The sequence below is a fragment of the Ailuropoda melanoleuca genome, chromosome 10 (assembly GCF_002007445.2).
Source record: "Ailuropoda melanoleuca isolate Jingjing chromosome 10, ASM200744v2, whole genome shotgun sequence".
Classification (NCBI taxonomy): domain Eukaryota; kingdom Metazoa; phylum Chordata; class Mammalia; order Carnivora; family Ursidae; genus Ailuropoda; species Ailuropoda melanoleuca.
Window position 1 is genome coordinate 32,554,120 of NC_048227.1, and position 25,714 is coordinate 32,579,833.

General features: G+C 45.3%; 1 protein-coding gene across 16 annotated transcripts in view; it reads right to left on the reverse strand.

The window, feature by feature from the left end:
* The window catches only part of RBFOX1 (RNA binding fox-1 homolog 1), a 2,017,010-nt gene that overhangs the window by 134,615 nt on the left and 1,856,681 nt on the right, over positions 1-25,714 (reverse strand). For all 16 annotated transcript variants that reach the window (XM_034670396.1, XM_034670397.1, XM_034670388.1 and 13 more), the window contains one exon: positions 1,137-1,280. In XM_034670396.1, coding sequence (XP_034526287.1) covers positions 1,137-1,280 — 144 coding nt within the window. The remainder of the gene's footprint in view (positions 1-1,136; positions 1,281-25,714) is intronic.

Consider the following 25,714-nt stretch of genomic DNA (forward strand, 5'->3'; position numbering starts at 1 on the left):
AGGCGAACCCCACAATCGCAGAGTCATGAACCAGGGCTCCCCTTTGCATTGGGGGAATGAGGTCTACTTGGCCCAGGATTTGGCATTAAAGTTGGGCCCCTTCTTATTTCTCCTGTAATATTTGCATCCATCCATAAAGTCTTAGAGGAACAATCTCCAGGCGGCCAACCTTTACTCTAAGTCAAATGCTAAGGATGTAGGTCTGTTCATGGAATCCACAGACACCTCCCATCAGTGCTGGGATGGATGTCATGGACAGATAGGCTGACTACATTTGCAAAAAACAAAACAAAACAAAACCCGCTAAGGATATCTAAGACCTGTCAGAGTTTTGTCCTTCAGAGCCTGAGACATGGCTAGCTCATTCCTTCTCAAGGTGGACAGTGCAAGATTTCATCCAGAAAAAGAATCCGAGTCATCATGTCCCATGAGGAAGCGACCCTATCATCTATTGTCTCTGGGTTGATGGTGGCTTCTGCCCTGCTGTGCGTTGCAATCCTGGTAGCTGAGCAAGGCTGTCATCTGTGGCAGAGAACATCACAACGAGAGCCTGTGAATCCTCATCACTGGTTGAGGGAGAGTGTATAATGCACCATGCAAGTCAGACTTAGAGATCCCTAGCTTTCTTTGTTTTGCTTTTCAATGAAGCTTTAAGCAGAAGTCATTATTTTCTAAAGCTGCCTCTGAAATCTAAATGCACAGTGCCTGGGAAAGAGTGAGGTATGCAGGGATAAGTCATGATAACTTTGGCAGCTATGAAAGAAAGAAGAACCCAAAGGACACAAAATATTTTGTCCATGACACGGGGTCCCAGGCCACTTGATCTGGGATCATCAGTGGGCTTCTCTCAATGCTATTTTATCTGAGAGCTCATTTTCCATTCGATTTTCCAGTTACTAGTTAGGATAAGACCATTTGCAAAGTGGGACCATGGTGAACCTCTACAAAGACATTTATACTAAAATCATAAAGAGATTCTGGCCACAATATACCCACAGACTAGGGTCTAACATGCCTTTCTTTTCCCCCATGTAAACATCTCACCTTCATGTTATAAATACCAAGAGCTTACATGAGGAGGAAAGAGCTCTGGGGACCCCAGTGCAGACACTGCAGAGGAGAAACGCGCTACTTACGCCAAACATTTGTCGGAGGTCCGGATCTCGGAACCTGAAGGGGATGTTGGAGACGTGCAGCCGCTTGGGCTGGGACTTGTTTTCTGTGTTTTCAGGAGGTTGTGTCTGGGGCTGGCCATCCGTTGGTGCCGCGTCATCTGTCTGCTAAAAGGACAAGAGTAAAGAGGCTCTGAGTGGACCTGTACGCTCTTTCCAATGTGCTTTAGCTTCCCGTACATGGTAGGAAAATGCTGGATCGAAAGAACAAGGACAAGGAAGGAGCTGCTGGGTCATTCATTCATCCATTCAGGAAGCATTTATTGAACATTCTCTGAGAGCCCAAGGTGGATCTGGGATTCAGCAGTGAGCAAAGCAGACAAAACCCTGCCCCCACGGAGGGTAGTTCTTCTAGGGAGGGTGTGAGTGGAGGAGGCAATAAGCTTATTAATGAATAAATATGGAGCTGGTAGAAGGAGAGCACCATGGAGAAAAACAAAGCAAGGGGAGGGGTAGTGGGTGTGGGGGTGTTGGGGGAGTTTCAGCAGCCAATCAAATGTGTCTGCATAATTGTTGGGACTGTCCGGGTAAAACAGTAGCAAATGTAATAAAGCATTTATTTACAGAAGGCTGTTTGGTGTTTTGCACTCCAGGTAACTATCTGATTGACTTAATTTTTTTTTTTTAAAGGTTTTACCTTCTTGTTTCTTGGTTGTGCGGGCCTGTGCTGTCCATGACAGCTGACCCCGTGTGGCTCTTTAAATTTGCATGAATTAAAATTAAGTAAAATGTAAAATCCAGCTTTTCCTTCATACTAGCCACATTTCAAGTACTCAGTAGCCACCTGTGGCTAGTGGTTTCCATGTCTGACAACACGGATCTAGAACAACTCGAGAACATTTTACGGATTATATTGCTGTCAATAAGGTTATGCTATCAGCATAACTCATTAGTCTGCTTCCCACTCTTGCCAAAATAAAAGCCTGGACAACATGATATTACCTCAGCACATATACAGGCAGGAACCAGGAAAAAAGTCACAGTAACATTTGGTGTCATAGCCATTCCCATACTCTTGGTTCTAGAGATGCTTCTAGACACTTTCTCTGCAATTAGCATCTATTGCCTCTGGGTGGCAGGTGATGCCATCCACGTCAGTTACTTGCTTCCCCAAAACTGTAATGGAAAACCTATGTGGAAGACCTTTCAATTTATGAGGGAGGAATTGGCATCACCCACTTTCAAACAATTTAGAAGCATATACCTGGGACAAAACTATCAATGCAATCAGGCAGGTGTAAGATAATAAAGATACAGAGGAGACAACTTCACAAAGTAAAAAATATATATAGATTATATGTTTTTTATATATATAAATGTTTTTACATATGCATATAAATATAAATGCTTTATGTAAATATGGTTTATATATTATATAAACCACCATAACATGGGCATTATTAGTGACTTTCTCGCCAATCCTTGTATTTATTGACAGACTTCATTTGCATTCTCCTTCCTAATACCCTCTGAATTGCATTTTGAAGCTAAGATTTCCCAGAAGCTGGCAGACTACTCTTTCAAGCCAGTTTGGTATCCAAAACCCCATCCGAGGATCTACAGGTTTGAAGTGCTATGTCATGACAATGCCAACACTGTGCTTGGTCATTTTGTCTGTGCTGTTGGAGTGGAATAAGGAGGAGGGTGGTGACGGTCTTCTAACCTGGAAAATGAGTAATAACAGTAATAGTGCACACCTTCTAAGGCTCTGTGAAGACTGATTGCAGTAAAACAGGCCAGCTCGGTAGAGTTCTTGGCATGTGAAATCAATAAATGGAAGGCAATTTTTTAGAGTGATGGTGACTTTTTCTTAAAATGTCAAGAACAAGGAGTGGAAAAGCCTCTCTCAGGAAACATACAAAGGAAAAGTTCTCATTTGCTTGTTAAGCATGTTTTTACTGAGCAACTACTATATATTGGACACGTAAGTTAGTCCTCCCAACACACGCGGTACCCAGTTCCATGCAAGAGAAAGAAGGGAAGAGAGAGTTGTGAGGCTGGGGTCAAAGGGACCCACAGAGGGCTGAGGAAACATAAATCAGGGACACACTGCACAGCTGGATGTTCTGGGAGGCCTGCCAATTCTGGCGGTTACATTTTCGGGGGAGACGTCTAACAGAAGAGACGAAGGAGGCTGATGCTATACCAGCAGAGGGCAAAGCACAGGCAAAGACGCAGAGGTGAAATCCGGTTCTGGATTCAGGGGAGTACATGGACCCCTTAGTGTCACGGTCAGTGGGCATACATGAAGGAAGGACAGACAGGACAGCACAGTGCAGGGGAGGTGGGGGGGTTGCATTGGAAAGGGCCCTGTGAGCAGAGCAAGACCATATTTCATGATAAACACTAAGAGGAGCCACGTATGGATCATCGCGGGGTGCGGTGTGACCAGCATGTGACATCGGGGCTGAGCCATGGCAGACAAATGGTAAACACAGGCCAGATGGCTGGTTGAGTCACTGACTGAACAGGTGAAGGGATTCCAAGTGTATCAATAAGGTAACGAATGAAGGATGAATGAATGGTCCACTTTGCGTCTTTAAGTGATAGTCAAATACAATATTGTATATAACAGCCAGGCCCAAACAGAGCAGGGAGCTGTGTTTTCTCTGTTGGTAACATGACGTTTGGTTACACAACCAAGACCCAGAGATGTCCTTGAATCACGCGTTTGGGGTCTTAGTGCTGTGACCTAAGACTCTAAGGTTTGCAGACACAGCAGCTGAGACCTCAGGTTACAGTCCATTTCTTCCCTCTGGTTAGAAGCTGCTGTTCAAATGCAAATTAAAACAAGCTCTTTCACATCCCAAGAAAGAAACTTAGATTTGGATTTGTACATAACTGCTGGATGTTTCAGCTTAATAAACCTAATTAGGAATTACAGAGATTATGATTAAACATATTAAATGATTAATAGCATTATGCCGCTCATGTGAAAATTAAAATTAATCATCTTTAGTCAAACAGGACTTTGGAGAAATCTTTGTGTTGTTTCCTTTGATAAAAACATACAACGCTCAATTAATCATTTCGTAGCACGGGCATGTGTACAAAAGCTCATAAATTGTTATGTCGGAATACCTGTGTATTAAAAGTAACTTTTAAAGATAACATGTAAAATGGAAAACAAACCGAAAGGGTTTCTCACATCGTGGGTGAATGGAGAGGAAAGGGAAGAGGAGAACGTCAGGATCCAGAGGCTGGCTCCAGAGCCTGGGGCAAGGCAGGGGTTAGACCTTCCAGAATGGTCCTCACTGACTCTTATATTGGTATAACAGGGTGAGAACTTTCCCCTTCCCTTTTTCTGGAAACTGTCAGGGAGAATCTATTCAGGACAAGCCTGAGTTTTAGGTCCCTATATTAGTCTGCTAAGAAATGACAACAAACATGGTGGCTAAAAGCAACAGAAATGGACTCCTTCATGGTTTTGGGGACAGACGTCTATGGTGAAGGTGCTGTCAGGACCACACTCCCTCCGGAGGCTCTAGGGGAGAGCCTACCTTTGTCTCTTCCAGCTTCTGATGACCTCCTGGCTTGAAGCTGCACTTCCCTAATCTCTGTTTCCACGGTCATATGGCTTTCTTCCCTCTGTGTGTCTGGGGCTCACATCTCCCTCTGCCTGTTTCTTCTTAAAAGGACATTAGTCATCGGATTTAAAGCTCACCCTAGATCTTGTCTTGGGATCCTTAACTTCTTTACATCTGCAAGGATGCTTTGTCCAAATAAGGTCATATTCATGGGTTTTCAAAGGATGGGATGTGAACATACATTTTGAAGGCCACATTCAACCCACTACAATTTTCTTCTAAACAAGCAGACAAACCAGAAGTGCACATAGAACGAGTAGCTGTTATCAAGAAGTGGATGCATTTTCTACCACTGAGGGTGCCATGAGGTTCTCCAAGGGGTTAGCCTCACACCAGGTCTAGAAGAAGAGAGAACGTCCCTGTATGAGCTGTCCTAGGCTCCCATCTGTCACACTGGGAACTTTAATGAGTTGTCTAAAGAGAGGAAATTTGAGTCTTCCCTTGACCCCAGCCCGGGCTCTCAGGCTGCCTTTGCGAACCTCCCCCTGGATGTGATGACCCCCTTCGGCTGGACTGAGAGGCACTCTACCAGCCTCCTGAAAGGCACCCAGTGCTCTAAAACCAAGGGCAGGTGTGCAAGTTCCCTGAGCCTAGCACTATAGCTCACACAGACGGACAAGCAGTCACAGCATCCCCGAGGAGTTCGGAGAAGCTTATGGCAAAAGCACAGAGTGAAACTTCTAAAGACAAAAATAAAATCATGTGAAAAAGCTGAGAAAGTTGCTAAGGGAATTGCACATCTAGAATGCATATTCCCGAAAGCGGGGGCTACCTGGTTGGTAGTTACATCCCTCAAGGCTGGTCCGTGTCAAGGCTTATTTGGAATTAATGGCTGGAAGAAGAACTTTTGATTTATTCGTGTCTGATTCTTTCAAGGTATCATTTTGGCTCTAGAAGTGGGACCCAGCTGAATTGGAAAGGTGCCTCATAACCATGTTTGGGAGATCAGAAGGTAGGACATAAAGACCAAGAAAATGGCTCCTGGACTGCTCGCTCAGAGANGGGTTTCTCACATCGTGGGTGAATGGAGAGGAAAGGGAAGAGGAGAACGTCAGGATCCAGAGGCTGGCTCCAGAGCCTGGGGCAAGGCAGGGGTTAGACATTCCAGAATGGTCCTCACTGACTCTTATATTGGTATAACAGGGTGAGAACTTTCCCCTTCCCTTTTTCTGGAAACTGTCAGGGAGAATCTATTCAGGACAAGCCTGAGTTTTAGGTCCCTATATTAGTCTGCTAAGAAATGACAACAAACATGGTGGCTAAAAGCAACAGAAATGGACTCCTTCATGGTTTTGGGGACAGACGTCTATGGTGAAGGTGCTGTCAGGACCACACTCCCTCCGGAGGCTCTAGGGGAGAGCCTACCTTTGTCTCTTCCAGCTTCTGATGACCTCCTGGCTTGAAGCTGCACTTCCCTAATCTCTGTTTCCACGGTCATATGGCTTTCTTCCCTCTGTGTGTCTGGGGCTCACATCTCCCTCTGCCTGTTTCTTCTTAAAAGGACATTAGTCATCGGATTTAAAGCTCACCCTAGATCTTGTCTTGGGATCCTTAACTTCTTTACATCTGCAAGGATGCTTTGTCCAAATAAGGTCATATTCATGGGTTTTCAAAGGATGGGATGTGAACATACATTTTGAAGGCCACATTCAACCCACTACAATTTTCTTCTAAACAAGCAGACAAACCAGAAGTGCACATAGAACGAGTAGCTGTTATCAAGAAGTGGATGCATTTTCTACCACTGAGGGTGCCATGAGGTTCTCCAAGGGGTTAGCCTCACACCAGGTCTAGAAGAAGAGAGAACGTCCCTGTATGAGCTGTCCTAGGCTCCCATCTGTCACACTGGGAACTTTAATGAGGTTGTCTAAAGAGAGGAGATTTGAGTCTTCCCTTGACCCCAGCCCGGGCTCTCAGGCTGCCTTTGCGAACCTCCCCCTGGATGTGATGACCCCCTTCAGCTGGACTGAAAGGCACTCTACCAGCCTCCTGAAAGGCACCCAGTGCTCTAAAACCAAGGGCAGGTGTGCAAGTTCCCTGAGCCTAGCACTATAGCTCACACAGACGGACAAGCAGTCACAGCATCCCCGAGAAGGTCGGAGAAGCTTATGGCAAAAGCACAGAGTGAAACTTCTAAAGACAAAAATAAAATCATGTGAAAAAGCTGAGAAAGTTGCTAAGGGAATTGCACATCTAGAATGCATATTCCCGAAAGCGGGGGCTACCTGGTTGGTAGTTACATCCCTCAAGGCTGGTCCGTGTCAAGGCTTATTTGGAATTAATGGCTGGAAGAAGAACTTTTGATTTATTCGTGTCTGATTCTTTCAAGGTATCATTTTGGCTCTAGAAGTGGGACCCAGCTGAATTGGAAAGGTGCCTCATAACCATGTTTGGGAGATCAGAAGGTAGGACATAAAGACCAAGAAAATGGCTCCTGGACTGCTCGCTCAGAGATGAGAGGAGACTGAGAAAACGAAGGTGTTAGAGGTGGGGTTAGAATGGCCAGGGCACCTTCCCTCTCGGAACCCTCCGGTCCAGACCCTCATCCTGGGCTGTGAGATTCAGTATGCTGTGGCCCGGACCCCCTTGCTTCCTGAGGTTCCCGCTCCTTACTCACTGGCCGCCTGGCTCCTTCCTCCACACACGCAGCACGCTCCCTTCTTAGGCTTCACGCCTGTTCTTCCCTTGCCTGGAAAATTTTCTGCCCAGACGCCCATGTGGCTTGCCCCCTTTTGGCCCCTCCGCTCTCGGCCCAGACAGCACCCACTGGACAAGTCCTCACCGGCCCTGTTATCTAAAGCTTCAGCACCTCCTGTCTCTTGCTCATTCACATTTCCATAGCATCTATCACTTCTTGCCTTTGTATTACATGCTTCTATTAGTTTCTATGATGTTTCTTTGTCTTCTCCACCAGAATGTGAAGTCCATGACGACAGACACTGGGAGTTTCCATTCACTGCTCTGTCCCGACCCCCTAGGGCAGTTTCTCAACGTCAGAAATGCTGACAGTGGGGGCTGGTTAATTCTTCGATGTGGGGCTGTCCCTGGCAGCAGCATCCCCGGCATTCACCCACTGCATGACAGACAGACAACCAAAACTATCTTCTGGGGTTCAGGTGTTCCCTGGGGCACAGAACTGCACCCACTGGAACTGTGAGCCGGAGCACAGGGCAAGTTCTCAGCACGTGTCTGTGGCTCTTGCCACAAGTGAGCTGCACGAATGTTAACTTCACGGCTCTCCGTCTTAGTGTGCATGTGGGTGAAATGATAAATGCCTGCCTATCCTGGACCCTTCAGAGTGGGATAATGAAAGCAGTCTTGTGACTTCGAGTCCCATGAATAAACAGGGACCACATATCATTACTATTATTAACAGTGTTAATAACCATCCACTTTTGTTCTCCCCACTGATACTGACGACTCAGATGCCGCCTCCCCATCATGCGGGCAAGGTCGCAGGACCCCACACGAACGGAAAGTCCGTTCACCTCAAGAGGTGGGTGTCCGGGAGCACTTGGCAGAGCTTCCCGAACAAGCTCACTCGGACGGCAGAGCCAGCTTGCACTCTGGCCCGGTTCGAAGGCCCTATTAGGAGGCAGGATGTGTGCCGCAGAATTTTTCCTAATAAACAAACTCCCCGGATATGGGCTCAGGTTATAAATGTTAAGAAAACACCACAGGCACTTTAATCTCCTGAAGATCACTTAGTGCTTCCGCAAAGACCTTAATAAAGAACCGCGGGGCTCCCTCTGCTATAATCGTTCCTAATTCAATGAATAGCTCTGAGCAACCCAAGGCTAATCCTGGTGAAATTGGATTTTGATATCGACCAATCCAGGGAGGACTCTTGGAGAGAATCCGCATAGTTTTGTATGTGCCTTTGAGAGTCTGGCCCCGCCCACGTCTCCTCTCTCAGCCAGTGCGGCGTTGCTGAGCTCACCTGCGTGCCATCTTCAGGGATGACCGGGTACCCTGGGAGCACAGGCAAAGGATATGTGTAGCGGGATATCTCTGAGCTCAACTCCAGTCCTGTCATATACTAGTCCAGCTCCTTAAACCCTTCTGAGCCTGTCACCTGAGATGCAAGGAGGGATAAAAGATCCCATCACAGAGTTGTCTGTGGTTCCAGGTTGCTGGAGGCAACACAGGTGACCATCACAAGGACGGACGAGTAAAATGGGGTGAAGCTGTCAGCAGAAATCAGAGTTCAGAGAGCAACCGGAGACCTGGAAGCACAGCGCTGAGCGCCTGTATTGCGGGAGACCACCGTAGGAGATGAAACAAGAACTGTACCAAATTATATTTTGCCACCCCAAATATGCCTCTTTGGCGTAAGGGTTATTTTGGGATGATTATTTTTGAGAAACAGCAGACACAGGAGAAGCTCTGAAAAGAGAAGTTACCCTTTAGGAAAGAGAAATTTACATCTATAAGGAAAGTCTCCATTTGTAGGGGTGTCTCCCTTTTGGAGGGAGCAGGAAAAGAAAGTGCCGAAATCTCTAGAAACTCTTCAAAAGATAAGACAATGACCTCAATCTAGAACAACCTCACCCTTGTTTACCGTGCGTTTAGTGATAAACTCCTGTCACTGGGTCCCCGCCCAGCCAACATCTTCTTTCTTCAGCTGGAGATGGCCTTTAAGCTGGTGGCTCGGGCCATTCCAGTTTGTTACTCAGTCTTTCCCGGGGAGATCCTACGTCTACAGGGGTATACATGTTATTAAGCTCCTGTTTCTTTGTCTCCTGTTAATCTCTTTCATCACAGGGTGGGGGGGTGGTTAGCCAAGAACCTAGAAGAACACGGGGACAATTATTTTTCCTCCCTTGCATGATGGAAATTAAAAACACATGTACTCATGACACAGCACTAGATACAGTTCAAGGATGGTGGTCACTCACTTTAGAGCAGTTCCATTCAATAAAATAAAATTGGAGCCACATACATAAGCTTAAAGCTTCTAGAAGCCGCATTTCAAAAAAGTAAAAAGAAACATGTGTAATTAATTTTAAGAATATATTTATTTTAATCCAATTTATCAAAACTATTATTTCAATACTTAATTAATGTAAATGATATTTTAAATTCTTTTTTTTCCTAGGTCTTTGAGATCTTGTATATAATTTGTACTTACGGCTCATCATCTCAATATGGACGCTACATTTTCATTGGAAACACCTAATTTATATTTAGACTTTGAAAAATTGACAGGTGAATAGCCAAGATTTTCAAAACACACCTAAAAGGCTTTTAATGACTGAATCAAGTGTCAGTGTTTAAATTTTAATTAAAGTTGAGTTTAATTAAAAATTCAGTTCCTCCATCATACCAGCCATGGACTCCACAGATACCTGTAGCTGGCAGAATATTGGTCCCTTCGAAATAGTAATATCTTAATCCCTGGAACCTGTGAATATAAAGTTCACAGACTCCCTGAAGGATGCACAGACATCCATAGACCCCTGGATAAGAACCACTGTGGTTTGAGGCCATTCACCTCTCTGCTGTCCTGAGTTGAGACATTTCACGCCGAAATCTACAATTTACGGGTTGCAGATGAGCCTCGTGTGGAATTGGCTAATGGGTCTAGAATAGGGTATTGAATATAAAGCCCTGCTGAGGTCCTACTATGACCCTGGTATCTTGTGAGGTGTTTTTCAGACCTTATGCCACTGATCACCAGAACGATTTGAAAAACAGAAGCTCAGAGAAGTCAAGTCACCTGTCCAAAGTCCCGCAGCTAGGAGATGGCAGAGCCAGGAAAGAACCTAAGATACTTAACTCCATATTCTGGACTCCATATTTCAACCCTTAATGGCCTCTCAAGGTCAAGATGAAGTCTAAAGACGGCTTAGCCCTAGAGGGCAACCGCCAAGCACTTGCACAGAGGAGTGAAATTCGCTGGAGTTTTAACTTCCTGTGCTCTCAGTTGGGGCTGAAACCGGAGTGATGAGCTCTGTGAACAGGGCTCTCTCACAGCCCACCAGCCCAAATCAAACCAAACCAGCCTGCTTCAGATGCTTCCTCTGAGAACCTGTAGTCCTGTGCTCCCCTCTCTCAAGCCCTTATTAACTATACATATTTTTGAGTATCAGATTACTTATTTCTCTGTCCTACTAGAACATGAACATCCCAATGACAGACATTATACTGAATCATTTTTGAAGCCCTTTACTGTGGCACATGATACGTGTGCAACGAATACTTATTGTGTCATTCCAGGAAAGAGGTTTGGGTCCAGATTCTTTTTTCTCCACGAGCATCCCCAATTCTGCCACGAGGGTGTCGAAACCCAACGCCCAAGACAGGACGCTAACGAGCACGATTTTCTCCCCGCACAGCCTAGTGAACATTCAGCATCCCTCCTCTCCTACGGGCTTCCTCCCCTCCATGCCCAAAGTGCTTAACACTGATAAATAAAAAGTGTCCTTCTGAATAGCCAGCTGCTTCTTCCTCCTCCACCAATCAAGTTATTTCTCAGAGAGAAAAGCTTGTGAGTGTCTTCGAGGCATTATTTGATTAAGTTGACAATATTATGTGAGCGATGGTTGAGTACCCACTGCGATGTACTTTGGACCAAATTGATTTGTGTAACGAACACTTGCTCTGTCTCTTCTTGCAGCCTGAATAGTGGTCTTGATTTAGCCAGTAATGCCGGGCGCCGAGTGAATTTACAGGGTCCACAGTCCCTCTCTCTCAATCTGGAGAGAATAGCAGGAGCAGAGCATGGAGTGGCATAATTCACTACATTGTACTATAAGCTCAGAAAATAATATCACAGAGCTCTGCAATATACCTATTTGATTTGATTTGTAAACCTGATAAAAAAGCAATCGAGAAAAGTTCAGGGGGAAAATATATATGTTCTAAGCAAAAATGTAACGATATTGAATGTGTACAAAGAACCAAAGTACTGGGTGGGGAGGGGAGAAAATCATGCATACTAAATCAAATCCATACCCTGCGTTAGACAATATTGCACATTCTCCATTTAAAATGAAGCAAGATTGTGCACAGTTATTTTCCATTAAAAATAATAATAATGGTAAGCCCAGGGAATGTGAATTAAAACCCACGTCTCGGGTTTTCTCACAATCCCACTTCAGAACGGGGCTCGTGCAGATTCACTCAGCTTCCTGCTTTTTCATTTTAGCTCTGTAGGCAAACAAATAAGTTAATCACACAGCTTTGGATGTAGTTAATGCCTCCTTCCTAGCTCGGCGGGGCGGATTCCACAGCCAGGTGACACAGATTTCAGAAACTCATCACATTTCCCTCAACCCGAATAAATTCAATGCTCTGCTGGAATGATGAAATTCTTCAGAACAGAGAAGCACGCTACAGGACACAGAAGGGCTGACTCCAAATTCTCTTGCTTTTTTTTTTTTTTTTTTTTTTTTTTTTTTTTTTTTTTTTTACTCTTCGTAAGTGTAGGATGAGCATACAAGGGGCCAAGTGTATAAACATCAGTAAAGCTGATGGGTCGCAGAGGTATCTGTATGAGCACACTTGAGCTGCTATAACAAAATGCCCCAGCCCGGGTGGCTTCAACCAGACACTGATTTCTCCTGGTGCAGGAGGATGGGAAGTCCAAGATCAAGGTGTCAGCGTATATGGCTCCTGCTAAGGTCTCTCTTCCTGGCTTGAGACCTCCCTGTGTCCTCACATGGTGGAAGAAGAATGCTCTCTCTCTTCTTTCTCTTCTTATAAGGACACCAATTCCAACATGAGGACCCTTCCCTCATGACTTCATCTAACCCTAATTACTTCCTGAAGCCCCCACCTCCAAATACCATCACATGGGGGCTTAAGGCTTCAGCATGAAGGGGGAGGGGGACACAGTTCGGTCTATAGCAGGTGTCATTGAAGCAGAGCCTGCCAATACCTAGCGATAGGAAGTGTTTTGTCCTGGGGAGAGAAAGGAGTTTCACTGGGCTCGAACCCGGGTGTTCTCCTATCCTTCGAAATATATTTACTGAGCATCTGATATACATATCAGTCTCTGGGGATACAGCAGGTGGGGTTGGGAGTCGGTGTCTACTTATCAGAGGACAGGAACAGTAGGACTATAGAAAGGGCTCTTTCCTTCCTTTGCCAGGCTCAAAGTTTCAGTTTTTAGTTCCAGGAACAAGGAGTTGAAAATAACTACCGCTACTAATAACAATAACAATAAACATCTGCAGACTCGGGAACAAGTTATGTGGGTCGGAATTCCAGCTCTGTTACTTCCTACCTGTGTGACCTTGAGCAAGTTACTTAACCTCTCTGGGCCTCATTTCTTTCATCGAGAAACTAGAAATATCATCAGCACCTACCCCAAATGAGTCAGTACGTGTAAGTGCCCTTCCTGGCCCAGAATTATGATGGCGCTCAACACCTGGCAGTCGCTTAGCAGACACTGGTCGAATGATTAGCACTCTGTTAAGCTCTTTGCATACATTATATTTCATTGCATCACCTGATGACTCAGAGAAGAGGATTCTATCATTTGTCCCCACCGTGTGACAAAGGAACTGCCGAGGAGCTAAGAGCTGCTTCAGGATGCTCGGTTGGTACATGGCAGGCAGTGGGGGACAATGGTTGAGAGCCCAGGCACAGCGATTTCCTGAGGCAAATCCCTTAATGACATCTAAAGAAGATGCAACAGCTTTCTGGCCATGTGGTTATTAGAAACCCAGGCCAGTCCCTTTTAAAGCTTCCAAAGTCAATGAGATTCAAATTCTCTTTCTATTGCTACAGACCCAAGTCCTGATAGACCTGTGCCCTGAGAGAACTGCCTTGGGCAGGGGCCATTTCCTGCCTCCTCGCCCCTACCATCCAGTGCTTTGCACTATCCATGAGAGGGGCCGCCTCTGGGACCCTCTTCCTCCTTCTGTTCCCCGGTCTTGCTCTTCTGGAGTTGGGGGTGGGGGAAGGGACTGAGGAGGCAGAGGGCATTCAGGGAAACAAGATGCTTGTTGGTGGTCAGAAGCAAGTGCCTCTCCCTGCTTTCTGTCTCATTCTACCGGAGCTTGTGTGTCACTGGTGGCTTCTGGGGGTGGGCGGGTAGGGGAGCCAGGGGTGTTGGTATGCTTGGGTTGCTTGGCGTGGTCATCTGCCAACCCATCGTCTCCCATAGCTGCTGAGGGTCCTGTATCTTCAAAGTCAGTGCACAATGCTGCCCAGTCTCTTTTTAGGTGGGGGTCCCTCCTTCAGCATTGGTTTCCTGAACATCCTGAGAACTCCTTCCCTGTCCTCTGAAGGTGAGGCTCTTCCAAGAGCCAGGGGAGATGGTGGGTGCCCTAACACATTCTCCATGACAGTTCTTTCCCATCCTGCTGTTTCGGACTCTGCCAGTGAGCCTCCACGGTGATAAATGCCCAGATAAGAAGCAGGCACCAGCCTCTATGTTAATGACATCCCTGTACCCAACTAATTTAAGGAACATGTCAAGTTCTCCCAAGAGCTCTGCACTGCCTTCTTCTTTGATGGCATTATTAAGATGAGCCTTCCTGTTTTCCAGCTTAGCGAGCATCCACCTGAAGGAGCTGGCAGCCCACCTCCTTTTCCAGGAGTGACTCTCTTGAAGATTTATCCTCACCTCACCTTGGCCGCCTGGTTTTTTAAAACCCATTCCACTCGGAAATCAAGGCCAATTTAAATAGCGATTTAAAAAGGAAAAATGTTGATATTTTGTATCGAATCCTCAAATCCACCTAGCTAAAAGATTATTTCCCCCTAACGTATTATGCAAGATTTAATTTAACCAAATGGCAAATCTATATATTATGCAAATTTTCCAGGCCTAAGAAAATTGCTGAACGCACAACTCAGTTGCAGGAAATTGGTGATGAATTTAAGATGGAACTGATCTCAGCTAAAATCCCAGGATTTTCCTTACTAACTACTTCTTTCTTCGTATAAATGCTTTGAACAAAGAGACAAGCACTCTGAGGGTTCTGCTCTGGGAGTACTGGGGTTTTTCCAGTATAGACCGAAACGTGTGTAGACATCGTTCTTTGGCATCTTGCTTGATACGTCTGTTCTGCACTTGACACTCAAAGAATCCTGTCGCAGAAAGTACACAATTTCTGCAAACTGCCATGATTCAGATTACTTCTGAGTTCCAGATCCTACTCATCAGTGGGTTAATTTCTCCTGCGCTGGTGGGTGGGGAGGAGTGTAAATATATGTTAGGAGATGGAAATACTAAGAAATATACTCTGAAAATAGAAATGACTTCATCTCCTTTCCAGTTTGCTCTTTACCTAGACAGCAAATTTTTTTCTTAAAAATGCCGTATGGAAAATAGTTTGACTTTCTGGGCCACACTGCCTCTGTTGTATGTGAAAGCAGCCACAGGCAATACCTAAACAACTGAACGACGGGTGCGGCTATGTCCCAATAAAACTTTACTGACAAAAAAAAGGCAGGGGCCATGGTTTGGCAAGATTGTTCTTAGAGAAACCATTACTCTAGTCTATAGTGTCCTATCCGCCTGCCATTTAAAGAGCCCCTTGCTAGATGTGAGGGGTAAAGGATGAATAAGACATACCCAGAGCCCTGGGGGCTCCAGATACAGCAGGGGAGAAAACTAAGGAATGATATAATTAATAAGTCAATGGGTGAGTTCTCTGATTGAAGGACCTTAGCATACATAATTCAACAAGAAGGGAATATGGAAAACTTCTTGGGCAATCTTATTCATCTAGAAACTTGGTAGTTCTATATTAGCAGGGGCTCACAGGCAAACCTTTAATGGTCTACAAGTCCAATTCTTAAAATGAAGAAAGAGAAACATCCACCAGTCCCGGGCTCTCTGTCATCTAATCACGTCATTCAAGGCTCTAATAAGGAGAGGTAAGACTTGAAGTGATAAGATGTGGATGGTAGCCATGGTGCTGGGTGACCTGGGGCAAGGAGTCACCTATCTCCTCAAAGACCGTTTCTTCATGCAATGCATGAGCTCCCTCTCAGGTCACAGGGAAACAGATGGGATTGTGCCCCAGAAAGTCTGTGGCCATTTCAAGGTGTTATGTCTCTGTAGTCCATAATACCCATTTTTCTTGGTTACATTACTTCAAAAGCAAGACTTGCTCACACGACAGATGAAAATACGAAAACCACTGTGGCAACCGGAAGACTCTTAGAGGAGGCCCTTCACTTCAGCAGACTTGGATTCAAGCACAACGCCCGCCAGTTTCTCACCGCGTCACATTTCTCGGGTGAAATTTACTGCACCGAATAAATGAAGGCTCTATTTTTGGTCGCCTTGCAGGTACCGATAGTATCTGAAAAGTCAAGGCTCTGAGATGCGGGAGGGTGGGCTGACCGAGGGGCCCTACCTTGGTAGGGGGTTCTTTAGCAAAAGGCAGGTTTTGTGGTTTGAGAGGCAGACAGGCTCGCTTGCAGGTAGAGGTGCGGAGGGCTCTGCACATACTCCCTCAGTCTAGCCCCAGGTGCACCCTTCAGATCACCTCTAAATCGCCTGGGGAAGTTTTTGCAAATGCAGATTACTGGTCCCCACTCCCAGAGTAACTATTCATAACTGTAGACCCAAGATGAATCATTGTAATAATCCCCATGGGTGACTCCGGTAAACTCTTAACATCCTCACGGTCACTCTTTCATACCCCGGGGAGGCCACAGAGCAAGTTTATGTCTCTGGAATGAGAAAGCAAACATGGCTGGCTCCTCCAATTCCCAGTCATCTGATCTTGGACATGCTACTCCACCCCTTTACACCTCGCCTGGCCTGGCTTTAACGTGGGGATTTGTGCATTCATTCATTCATTCATTCAAAGACTATGGATTGACCACCCTCAATGTGACTAGAAAAGAACCAAAAGACAGGGGGAGGATTAAAACCCTAATGCATGCAAAGTGCTTACCAATGGCTTAAGGCATTTCATGAGCGCTAGGTAAACATTAGTCATGGAAATCCTTTCACTTCCCTCCATATTCACCTTCCAAAAGCACAATCATTGTTCAGAGGACAAACCGCAAGCCTTGCGCTGGATCTGTTGTGTATCAGGGTTTGTACAGAGCTACGGGACCGCTCTTGATTTGGGGGCCTGCCTTTCTCCCTGAATTAAAACCTCTGCCTAGAAAAGAGACTTTAATGTTTTTAAGGTGGATGGGGTGGGGGTGGGATGGAGGCAGGTGATGTTCCAAATGGTTTCCCTTCTAAAGTCAAGTAAGACTTCCTTATGGGACCTCAGATGTGCCTAGCTTTTTCTAGGCGGTTATATATATGGAGAGAGAGAGAGAGAGATGTATAATGTATACATCATAATACAATCACAAAGTTGAATTCCAAGGCAGATGGAACATTCTGATGGGGAGGCTCACTGCTGACTATTTGATGCTTTCGATCTTTTATATTGAATTTGAGATTACAAGCCTCCTTTTCCATTCAGCCCTGCCCTGCAGCTTTCCCTGACATTTTGTTATCTTTGCATAAGCCTTTCAGGAAGGGCCTCTGAACCGTCCTCCTGCGCCGGCTGCCAGGGAAATAGGATTACTGCCTTATTCTTCAACATGGAGCAACCATACTTCACTGAAGGGTAAAATAAAATAAAACTTTGGAATATTTTTATTCAATTTTTCGAAAAATCTTTTAAGATGAGTAACAGTGGAGTTCATTTAGCATAGCTGCCCATGAGCATTTGCTAGGAATATGAATCCCATCTACATTTTTTAGATGCTTATCATATTATATGTTGCTTTCCTACGCGTACTTCAAATGTGCTCTAAAAAAGGCCAAAGGCGCTGGCTCAGTAATTTGAGTGTGCACCAGGAACACCTGGGGAGCTCTTGAGAAATGCAGACTTCAGGGTTCCAGCCTGATTTTCAGTGCCAATTTATCAGCCTGGGATGCAGCCAGGGAGGGGTGCAGCCCACTCAAGGGGTTGTTCACTTTTCAGGGATTTCGTGAGCCTCTTATTAAATGCGACTTTTAATAAAAATTAAGGAATGTAAACCTGCAACTGAATAAAAGATATAAAACAGTAATAAATGTTCCAAACTCATTACTTCCTAGTTCTTTTACTACATTTTGCTCTTATCTACTGCTCTCGAGGTTCCTTCTGGCTTTCGCACCTGAACGCTAGAGATACCATATCACGGTGCACTCCTGAACATCTTTAGCCAACTCTGCGCTCGGCGATGAGGCACTGGCCCCTTGAACTTGACTAGGGTGGGAGTATTTATGCCATGGAAATCAGCAAATGCTTCAACTCAGGCTCCTGAGCCCCTCCTGTCCCCCCAGCACCCCAAGTAGGCTGTTAAACACAGCACAGCACTGTTGTTAACATCAAATCCTCCCTGGCTGGAGCCAGCAAGATTCATTTGTAACACACCAATACCAGACAATTCTAATAGAAGTAGTGTCTGGGACACAGTTTAAGAAGATGCTGCCAAAGATTTAGGAAAGCCAGTCCCCGGAAGAGCTGTCTTCTGGTCATTTTGCCAGAGGCTCTAAAACTCTCCCTGGCAATAAAGTAGTGCCAAATGTGGACAAAAGGCTAGAGTGTAAACTCAAGGAGATCTATGTTCTAGACCTGGCTCCAGGTTCCTTCATCTGTAAAATGGGTTTTCAATAGCTGCTTTGCAGACTCATGGTAAACAAGAGCGAAGGATATGATTAGAATGTAGCCTCGAGCCTGGCTCCTAGGAATTGTTTAGTAAATGATAGGTGTTTTATGATGATCATGGTGATGATGATGATGGTGGTGGTGATGACTGTGATGATGGTGATGGTGACAGTGTGATGATGATGGTGGTGACGGTGACGATGATGGTGGTGACGATGGTCATGATAGTGATGATGATGGTGGTGATGGCGACGATGGTGGTGATGGTGATGATGATGGTGGTGGTAATGGTGGTGATGATGGTGGTAATGGTGGTAATGATGGTGGTAATGGTGGTGATGACAAGGTGTTGTTAACAGAGGTATCTGGGAGAAATCCCTGGAGATCATGGAAGCAGTTGATAGATATGAAGCTAACTTAGTAGTCTGAAGCTAAGAAGGTCTTAGGAAAAACGAACAAACAAATAAACCTTGATATCCATTTCAACTTCTTCATTTAAAACCAGTATATGCAAATGATAATGGACAACATTGATATTACACTGATAGTGCAGACCACTTCCCGTTGACCATGTCACTTATTCGGAAGACATTTCTACGCAGGTCGTGCTGCAATTATGCCCATTTTACAGGTGAGGAAAATAAAGCTCAAGAGGAGGCCCACATGAGAATAGGTCCCAGAGCCAACGCCTTGTGCTCACAAGCCAGTGTCCTTCCCTGATGTCCTGCCGTCTTCTTAGGAATGAAGCTCTTTATCCATAAGAGATTACTGAAGCTGAAAGCAAAAATTGGCCCATGAAGGAGAAATTGAAGGTCAAAGTTCCATGTTAGATTACTTATGAAAAACTCACAATATTCCAGAGTTCTCTGTGACCTTTGAGGGAAACAGTAAGTTCCACATATTCATCCTGGGTGGTGTTACACCTGAGAAAGAAGGTTGAATTGTATGAACAACTGACTCCATGAGCTAGGATATTTCTAATCTTCGAGCACCACGGCTTTAATGGAAGAGGGCAAACTGTGACATTTTGGAAGACAGGATGGGCTGAGAGAAAAAGGACCAGCATTGGGAGACAGGTTTGAATCCTGGGTCTGAGATTTGGATGCAGAGCTGTGCGACCCTGGGCAAAACCCAAGCCCCATAAATGGTGGCAATAATACTGACATTGTAGGATGTCATGAAAATTCTACCAAAATACATAAGTGCTTGGTACAATGCCCTTAAGCAATAGCACAGTAAATGAAGAACATGGCAGAATATGCTAGGAGTGTATACAATGAGACAAAACATTGAACATGAGGATCGGGGTGCTGGGGAGGGTTTGAAAATTTTAGTGAATGGTTTTTGAGGTAACATTTGAGTCAAAATTTGACAGAGTGTTGAGCCATGGGGATAGGCTGGGCAAGAATGGTTCAGACACAGGGACAGCCTGTGCAAAGGTCCTGGGGTAGGAGTATGAAGAAGAGTGAGACTGGTGCAGAGTGATCAGAGGGAAGCAAACAGGAGATGATGTCAGAGATATAATGAAGAGTCATGTAATTAGGCCTTTTAGGGTATTGTAGGAACTTTGGCTTTTATTTTTTTTAAAGCTTTTTAACTTTTGAAATATATTTAGATTTAGATTTATGGAGGTATTGCAAAGATAGTGGGATTCTCATCCAGCTTTCTCTAAAGTTAACATCTCACCCAACCATGTGCATTTATCTAAAACTAGGAAGTTAGCATTTGCATATTATGAACCACAGTGTTTATTCAAATTTCCCGTTTTTCTACTACTGTCCTTTTTCTGTCGTAGGATCCACTCTTGGATATCAAGTTGCATTTGTAGGATTTGGCTTTTACTCTGAGAGAAATGGGTGAGCCACTAGAGGGCTTTTAACAAAGGAGGGAGATGAAATGACTTACACTTCAGTGGGATTTCTGGGTGTTTTCTTTTTCTACTTAAATCTGACTTGAGAACAAGAGGATGGGAAGATTACTTGAATTGTAATTTAATGGACTCTCACTTAAACCCCCCTTATGCTACCCCTGAGAATAGCAAATGTCCTTTATCAGACTTTTACCAAAAGAAACGGCCCAAAACAATCATCAGGCATTTTATAAATACAAAACGCATGTTGATGCTAAATAATAAGCATAATGTTCATTTCCTTAGCGTTCCACTTGATTTTTATTACTGCAAATGCTAATTGTCCCCACATCTTGGATTTATGTTACTCCTTTTCCCCTAAGAGCCAAGTATTTTCTACTTCTATTTTCTTAATTGTGTGAACCAATAAGCTCGCCTGGTTAGAACATGGTGATAATGTGGCCAAAATTACAGGTTTGATGTCATGCCTTTGGCTTTGCATAAGAAAATGAAACAAAGGGTGCCTGGGGGGCTCAGTCAGTTGAGCGTCTGCCTTCCGCTCAGGTCATGGGTCCTGGGATCCAGCCCCGCATCGGGCTCCCTGCTCAGCGGAGGAGTCTCCTTCTCCCTGTTCCTCTCCCTCTGCCCCTGCTTGTGTACTCTCTCTCACTCACTCTCTCAAAGAAATAAATACAATCTTTGGGAAGAAAGCAAAACAAATGAAGCAAAATAAATAAGAGCGCTCAGAAGCTATAAATACTGCCCGGATCAGGGCTCGTTAAGTCATATGTTGAGTACTTGGCTTAAACAGGGTGGGGGCCAAAGGTGCCTGAATCCCTTGTCTGAATTCACCGACATTCAAGCTCAGCTGCTCACCTTTAGAGATGCTATGCCGTGAACACCCCGTATTTCTGACGAGGAAGCTGCAACGCAGCGAGGCTCGACTGTTACTTCAGCTACGTTAGCTGATAATTAAGAGGCTGAGCTCAAGAATTCCATTTTCTTAGTTCAGATGTTTTTCTCTGTCTCTGCTGTGCAACCATGAGTGTCTTAGCTAATCTCTCTGTGCCCAGGCTGCCAATCAGTGAAATTGACTTTTATTTAAGAGTCTCCAAAATAAGGGGTCGCTGTGCAAGGGTAAATCAAGCATAGAAAGCATTTAGGATAACGCCTGAAGGTGACAGTAGACGATTAACTGTTCCTGCCGCGATGAGCATCCTGTGCGGTTGTCCTGCCGGCGTTTCTGCTTCTCCTAACCCCATCCTAGGATTCGCTATGCTGAATGGAAACTCTCTGTCCACTTGCCCATCATCCCCACTCAACTGTGAGCTCTGAAGGAACAGGATCGGGGTCTTCTAGTCTCTACCCTCAATGTCTGGCGCACAGCCTGGTGTATGCCGATGACCAGGAGCAGAACTGGACTCTTTCGAAGGAGCTCCGGGCCGAAAGTCTGGATTGCAATTGAGGTTGGAGGTCACGATCTACGAGAAAGCTTGTCTCTTCTTGTCTTCTAGAACCAGCTTCCTTACGCACAAGTTCAGGGGTTGGGCTGTGATTGTCCAAACACGTGGACTGAGGCAACCACCTCCATCCCCTCTTACAGGCGGGGCTTAGGACACAGCTCCATCCCAGCAACACCCAACATTCCCTTCTGAAATGAGCTGTGCGTCCTAACCCACAGGTCCTGGCCACGTGGAGATCTTCGCTGGAATTGTGACTATTGCTACTCATTTCTTACTTCCCTTATGAGGGTACGACAGGGTTCAGTTGTGCCTCGGGGTCCTATAAGTCTAACAGTCATGTTTGTTGTTATTTAAAAACTGTTCTTTAAAAATTGTAGACATTAGGGAATTTAAAAAAAAAGGAAGGAAGGAAGGAAGGAAGGAAGGAAGGAAGGAAGGAAGGAAAAAAAGAATGAAGGAAGGGTCTTGCTCCTACTGGAGTATCTCATTTGCTTAGTGAGAGGACAGAGGGGATATGTCAGAGAATATTTGAGAGTGGTAAATCGGTCTCATAAAAAAAAAAGAAAACAAAGAGATGGGGTCTTGAGAATGCTGGAGACGTAAATCTTACAGGGTCACGAACTATGGATTTCTCTCCTCTCTGGTTCTGCAGTGCATATTAAGAACTGAGTTGAGGTTGAGTTCAGATTTTGCCATAAAAAGCAGGGTTATCAATAAGACTGACCTGCTCATCACTCAGGCCAGTGGTCTGCCCAGGCCGTATCACCAGGTTCAGCTCTCCGCCTTCTCTGAAGACACCCTGGTGCTTAAGAAAATGCTTCTGGAAAATCTCTTCTGAAGTCTTTCGACCTTCCAATGCTAAAGTCTTACACCTCTAAGTGTTAAAGAAATATTCCCATTTTGGTTTTTGTTTTTAAATCTCCCCTGACTGTAAAAGAATATCACAGATGATGTAAGAAACGATAGCTACTGACTAACATTCCCACAGACAGGATCTAAAGAAGAATCCTTGGGAATACGTAGTAAAACTCCACTATGGGGAAAAAAAAGTACAGACTCAGAGTAGAGAAGATAATCTGAAAACAAAGCATAAGGATCAAGGTGTAATAGTTCTATAAAGTTACTCTCTACTGTGCTGAAAGGAGAGACAAAAGGGGAGGGGGACAAAATGGCTAATACTACAAGTGGAATGAAAATCTCATTATAGGATTGTAGGGAAGAGAGACACTTCTGCCCTGAACATCAGAGAGGACGGAGGAGTGGAAGATGGGGACACGGGGCCTTTGCACATGCCATTTCCTTTGCTGAAACATTCCTCCTAGGGTTTGCCTGTGAATGACTGGCTCTTCGTCCTCATGTCTTGGCAGAAATGGCACTCCCTTAACTTTCCCTGACCATACTATCTAAAGAGTATGTTGGTAATGAAACTCTCTAAAAGGACAACAAGAAGTAAGCCCTGCCAACTTCCGGGGTGTAAATACTCTCCCCTTGGCTGATTTCAAGCTGCAAACATGACGTCACTGAACACAGAGATGGGAAAACAATGTTCGCAATTGGCTCTTGCCAGCCTACTCAAACACCCCACTGACCTAGCTGAAATTATCCCATTTATTTGGTTACTTATTGATGGTCTCCCCCTAGCTGATACCCAGCAAATGCACCCTAAATATTCCTTATTTGGGTTCCCCATTCTTGCCTTGTGGCTTGGAAACCCTCTCCATGTCGTGATCTGGGGTCACTACAGGGTTCATCGTGTTTATGTTCCTTCTCTTGGTGCTTCTTGTGTTCCAAAATCTGGAATTACTGTTCCTTTTCTGTTGAGCACTCCAGTTGTTTAAGGTGGGAATGAAAACCCAGTCCCTGTTACTCTAGCATGGCTAAGGGCAGAAATCCTGGAAGTGTTTCTCGTTTGGATGAATGAGGATGTCTGCATGTGGGTGCAGGGGGCAGTCACTGTGGTTACCAGGAATGTTAAAATAGAGGACGACATCTGAAAGCTTACCATCTGTGCCCTCCAGTGAATCCGGGGGCACTGTGCGTGCTCTAGAAATTTCTAGGGCTTCCTACTTCTGTTAGGTCAGGATTAAAAATTGGAATCCTTTTTTGAGCACTGTTTGTTAATATGAAAAGCATCATTTAATTAGGACTAATATAAGATGCCCTGTAGAGTGATAATTTAATAATTCGGCCGTTTTATTTATACAGTGCCTCCAGGCTCCTCATTAAAAATGAAAGAGACATTCGATGGGACAACGTGGCTTTGCTGCTGCAAACATTCCAAGTACTCTCAGATCATAAAGCCCACCCTCTGGGCATTGTGAGAGCCATCTCCCTAGCCTGGGAGCAGACATTTTCGTCACCAAATTAACCTTCATGGATGGGGGAGTCCCAGGAACCACTTGTTTACCCTGGCACTTAAGAGTAGTCTCCAGTCCAACCAAAAAAAGAAAAAAGAAGAAAGAGAGAGAGAGAAAAAAAAAGAAAGACTCTGGAGGAGTCCACCCAAGACAGCGGAACTCTTACTAATTCGAAACTGTCAGGGAGCTTCCCCTAGCTCTTGGAATTAAATCTGGATTCCTGGCTTGCCTAGCAAGGGCCTGCCGTTACGATTTCACTCTGAGAACTTCTTCCAGCCCCACCTCCCTGCTTTCCTTCCCCCCAAACCACCAGGGTCTTTCCCACATCAAGGGCTTTGCGTATGTGGGCTCCTCTCCTTGGAACCTCTTCCTCCCGCTATTTGCCATATCTGGATCCTTCTCATTCTTAGTCATCAGCTTAAATGTCACCTCCTCAGAGTATCCTCCCTTTCCACCCCCTATGATCCAGCACCACTCTTGTCTGTTTCTCTCGTGTCACCAGCAAGGCTAGCAAGTGCTTTGATGCACTTGCTTGGCCCCCTAGTATATAAGCTCTGTGATGGTAGCATCTTCTCGGTCTTGCTCAACACACTTCCAGAACCCAGAGAGGTGGGTTATGACCAAGTGAATACCTTGTTAATCATTAAGGCATAAGTAAGTGGGTTTCTTTCTTTTTAAATTTTTTTTAAAAAAGATTTTATTTACTTATTTGACACAGAGACAGCCAGTGAGAGAGAGACAAGCTGGGGGAGTGGGAGAGGAAGAAGCAGGCTCCCAGCAGACGAGCCTGATGTGGGGCTCGATCCCGGAACGCCGGGATCACACCCTGAGCCGAAGGCAGACACTTAATGACTGAGCCACCCAGGCGCCCCAGTAAGTGGGTTTCTAATTAGTGGTGTGGCATAAAAGTGCCATCATGCCTGGAATGTTCTCTCTGCACTCTGCCACTCTGCCGCCAGGCCCATGACTCAAGATAGAGATCAACATGGTGGCCTCAAGTACAGAAGAAACCACAGAGGGAAACGGGCCGGCTCTCCTCGTGATGCATCAGGCGGTAGGAAATATGGATGAACGGAAGCAGAAACTATGGCTGGAGAGAAGACTCTCTTGTGCCTCACTCGGAACTCCCACCTTGAGCATCCCGCTCGCTGCCCTGGGGTGCGTCTGCCGTCCGCACTGCTCTACACCCCCACCTGGATGAGGCCCATGAGGCCGTGTGCCGCTTCATTCGCCTCCCTATGCCCAGCGCTCAGCACCAGATTCAGAGCATGTTGAAAACACCAAGCATGTGTGTGTGTGTCTAGGAGGGCGGAGGGGACGGGGGGATGGCTGGAGGGGACAATGTAGAGAACAACTTGGTTTGTTTCGGGATATTTTGCATGGTGCACAGTCACTGCAAGTGAATGGAATAAATTGCTCAAAAGGCAAACATCCAGCTTCTTTCCGTGGTACAGAGTGTGTGTTTTACACATTTCCAAGAGAGTAAAGGCACCACTCCTGAGCAAACGCTAAGACAGGCTTAGGAAAGCTTGTGCGTGACGCCTGGGAATTGCTCCGTCACTAAAGAAGCGAAGCCAAATGGGCACGTGGCCGATGATACCATCCGTTCTGTTTTGTCTCCTACCAGGATAGATTACTCTTCAGCTTTAAAATACACACAACCTTCCTGTGCATTAATCACTCTAACAGGTTTCAACTTCATACCAGCCGATCCG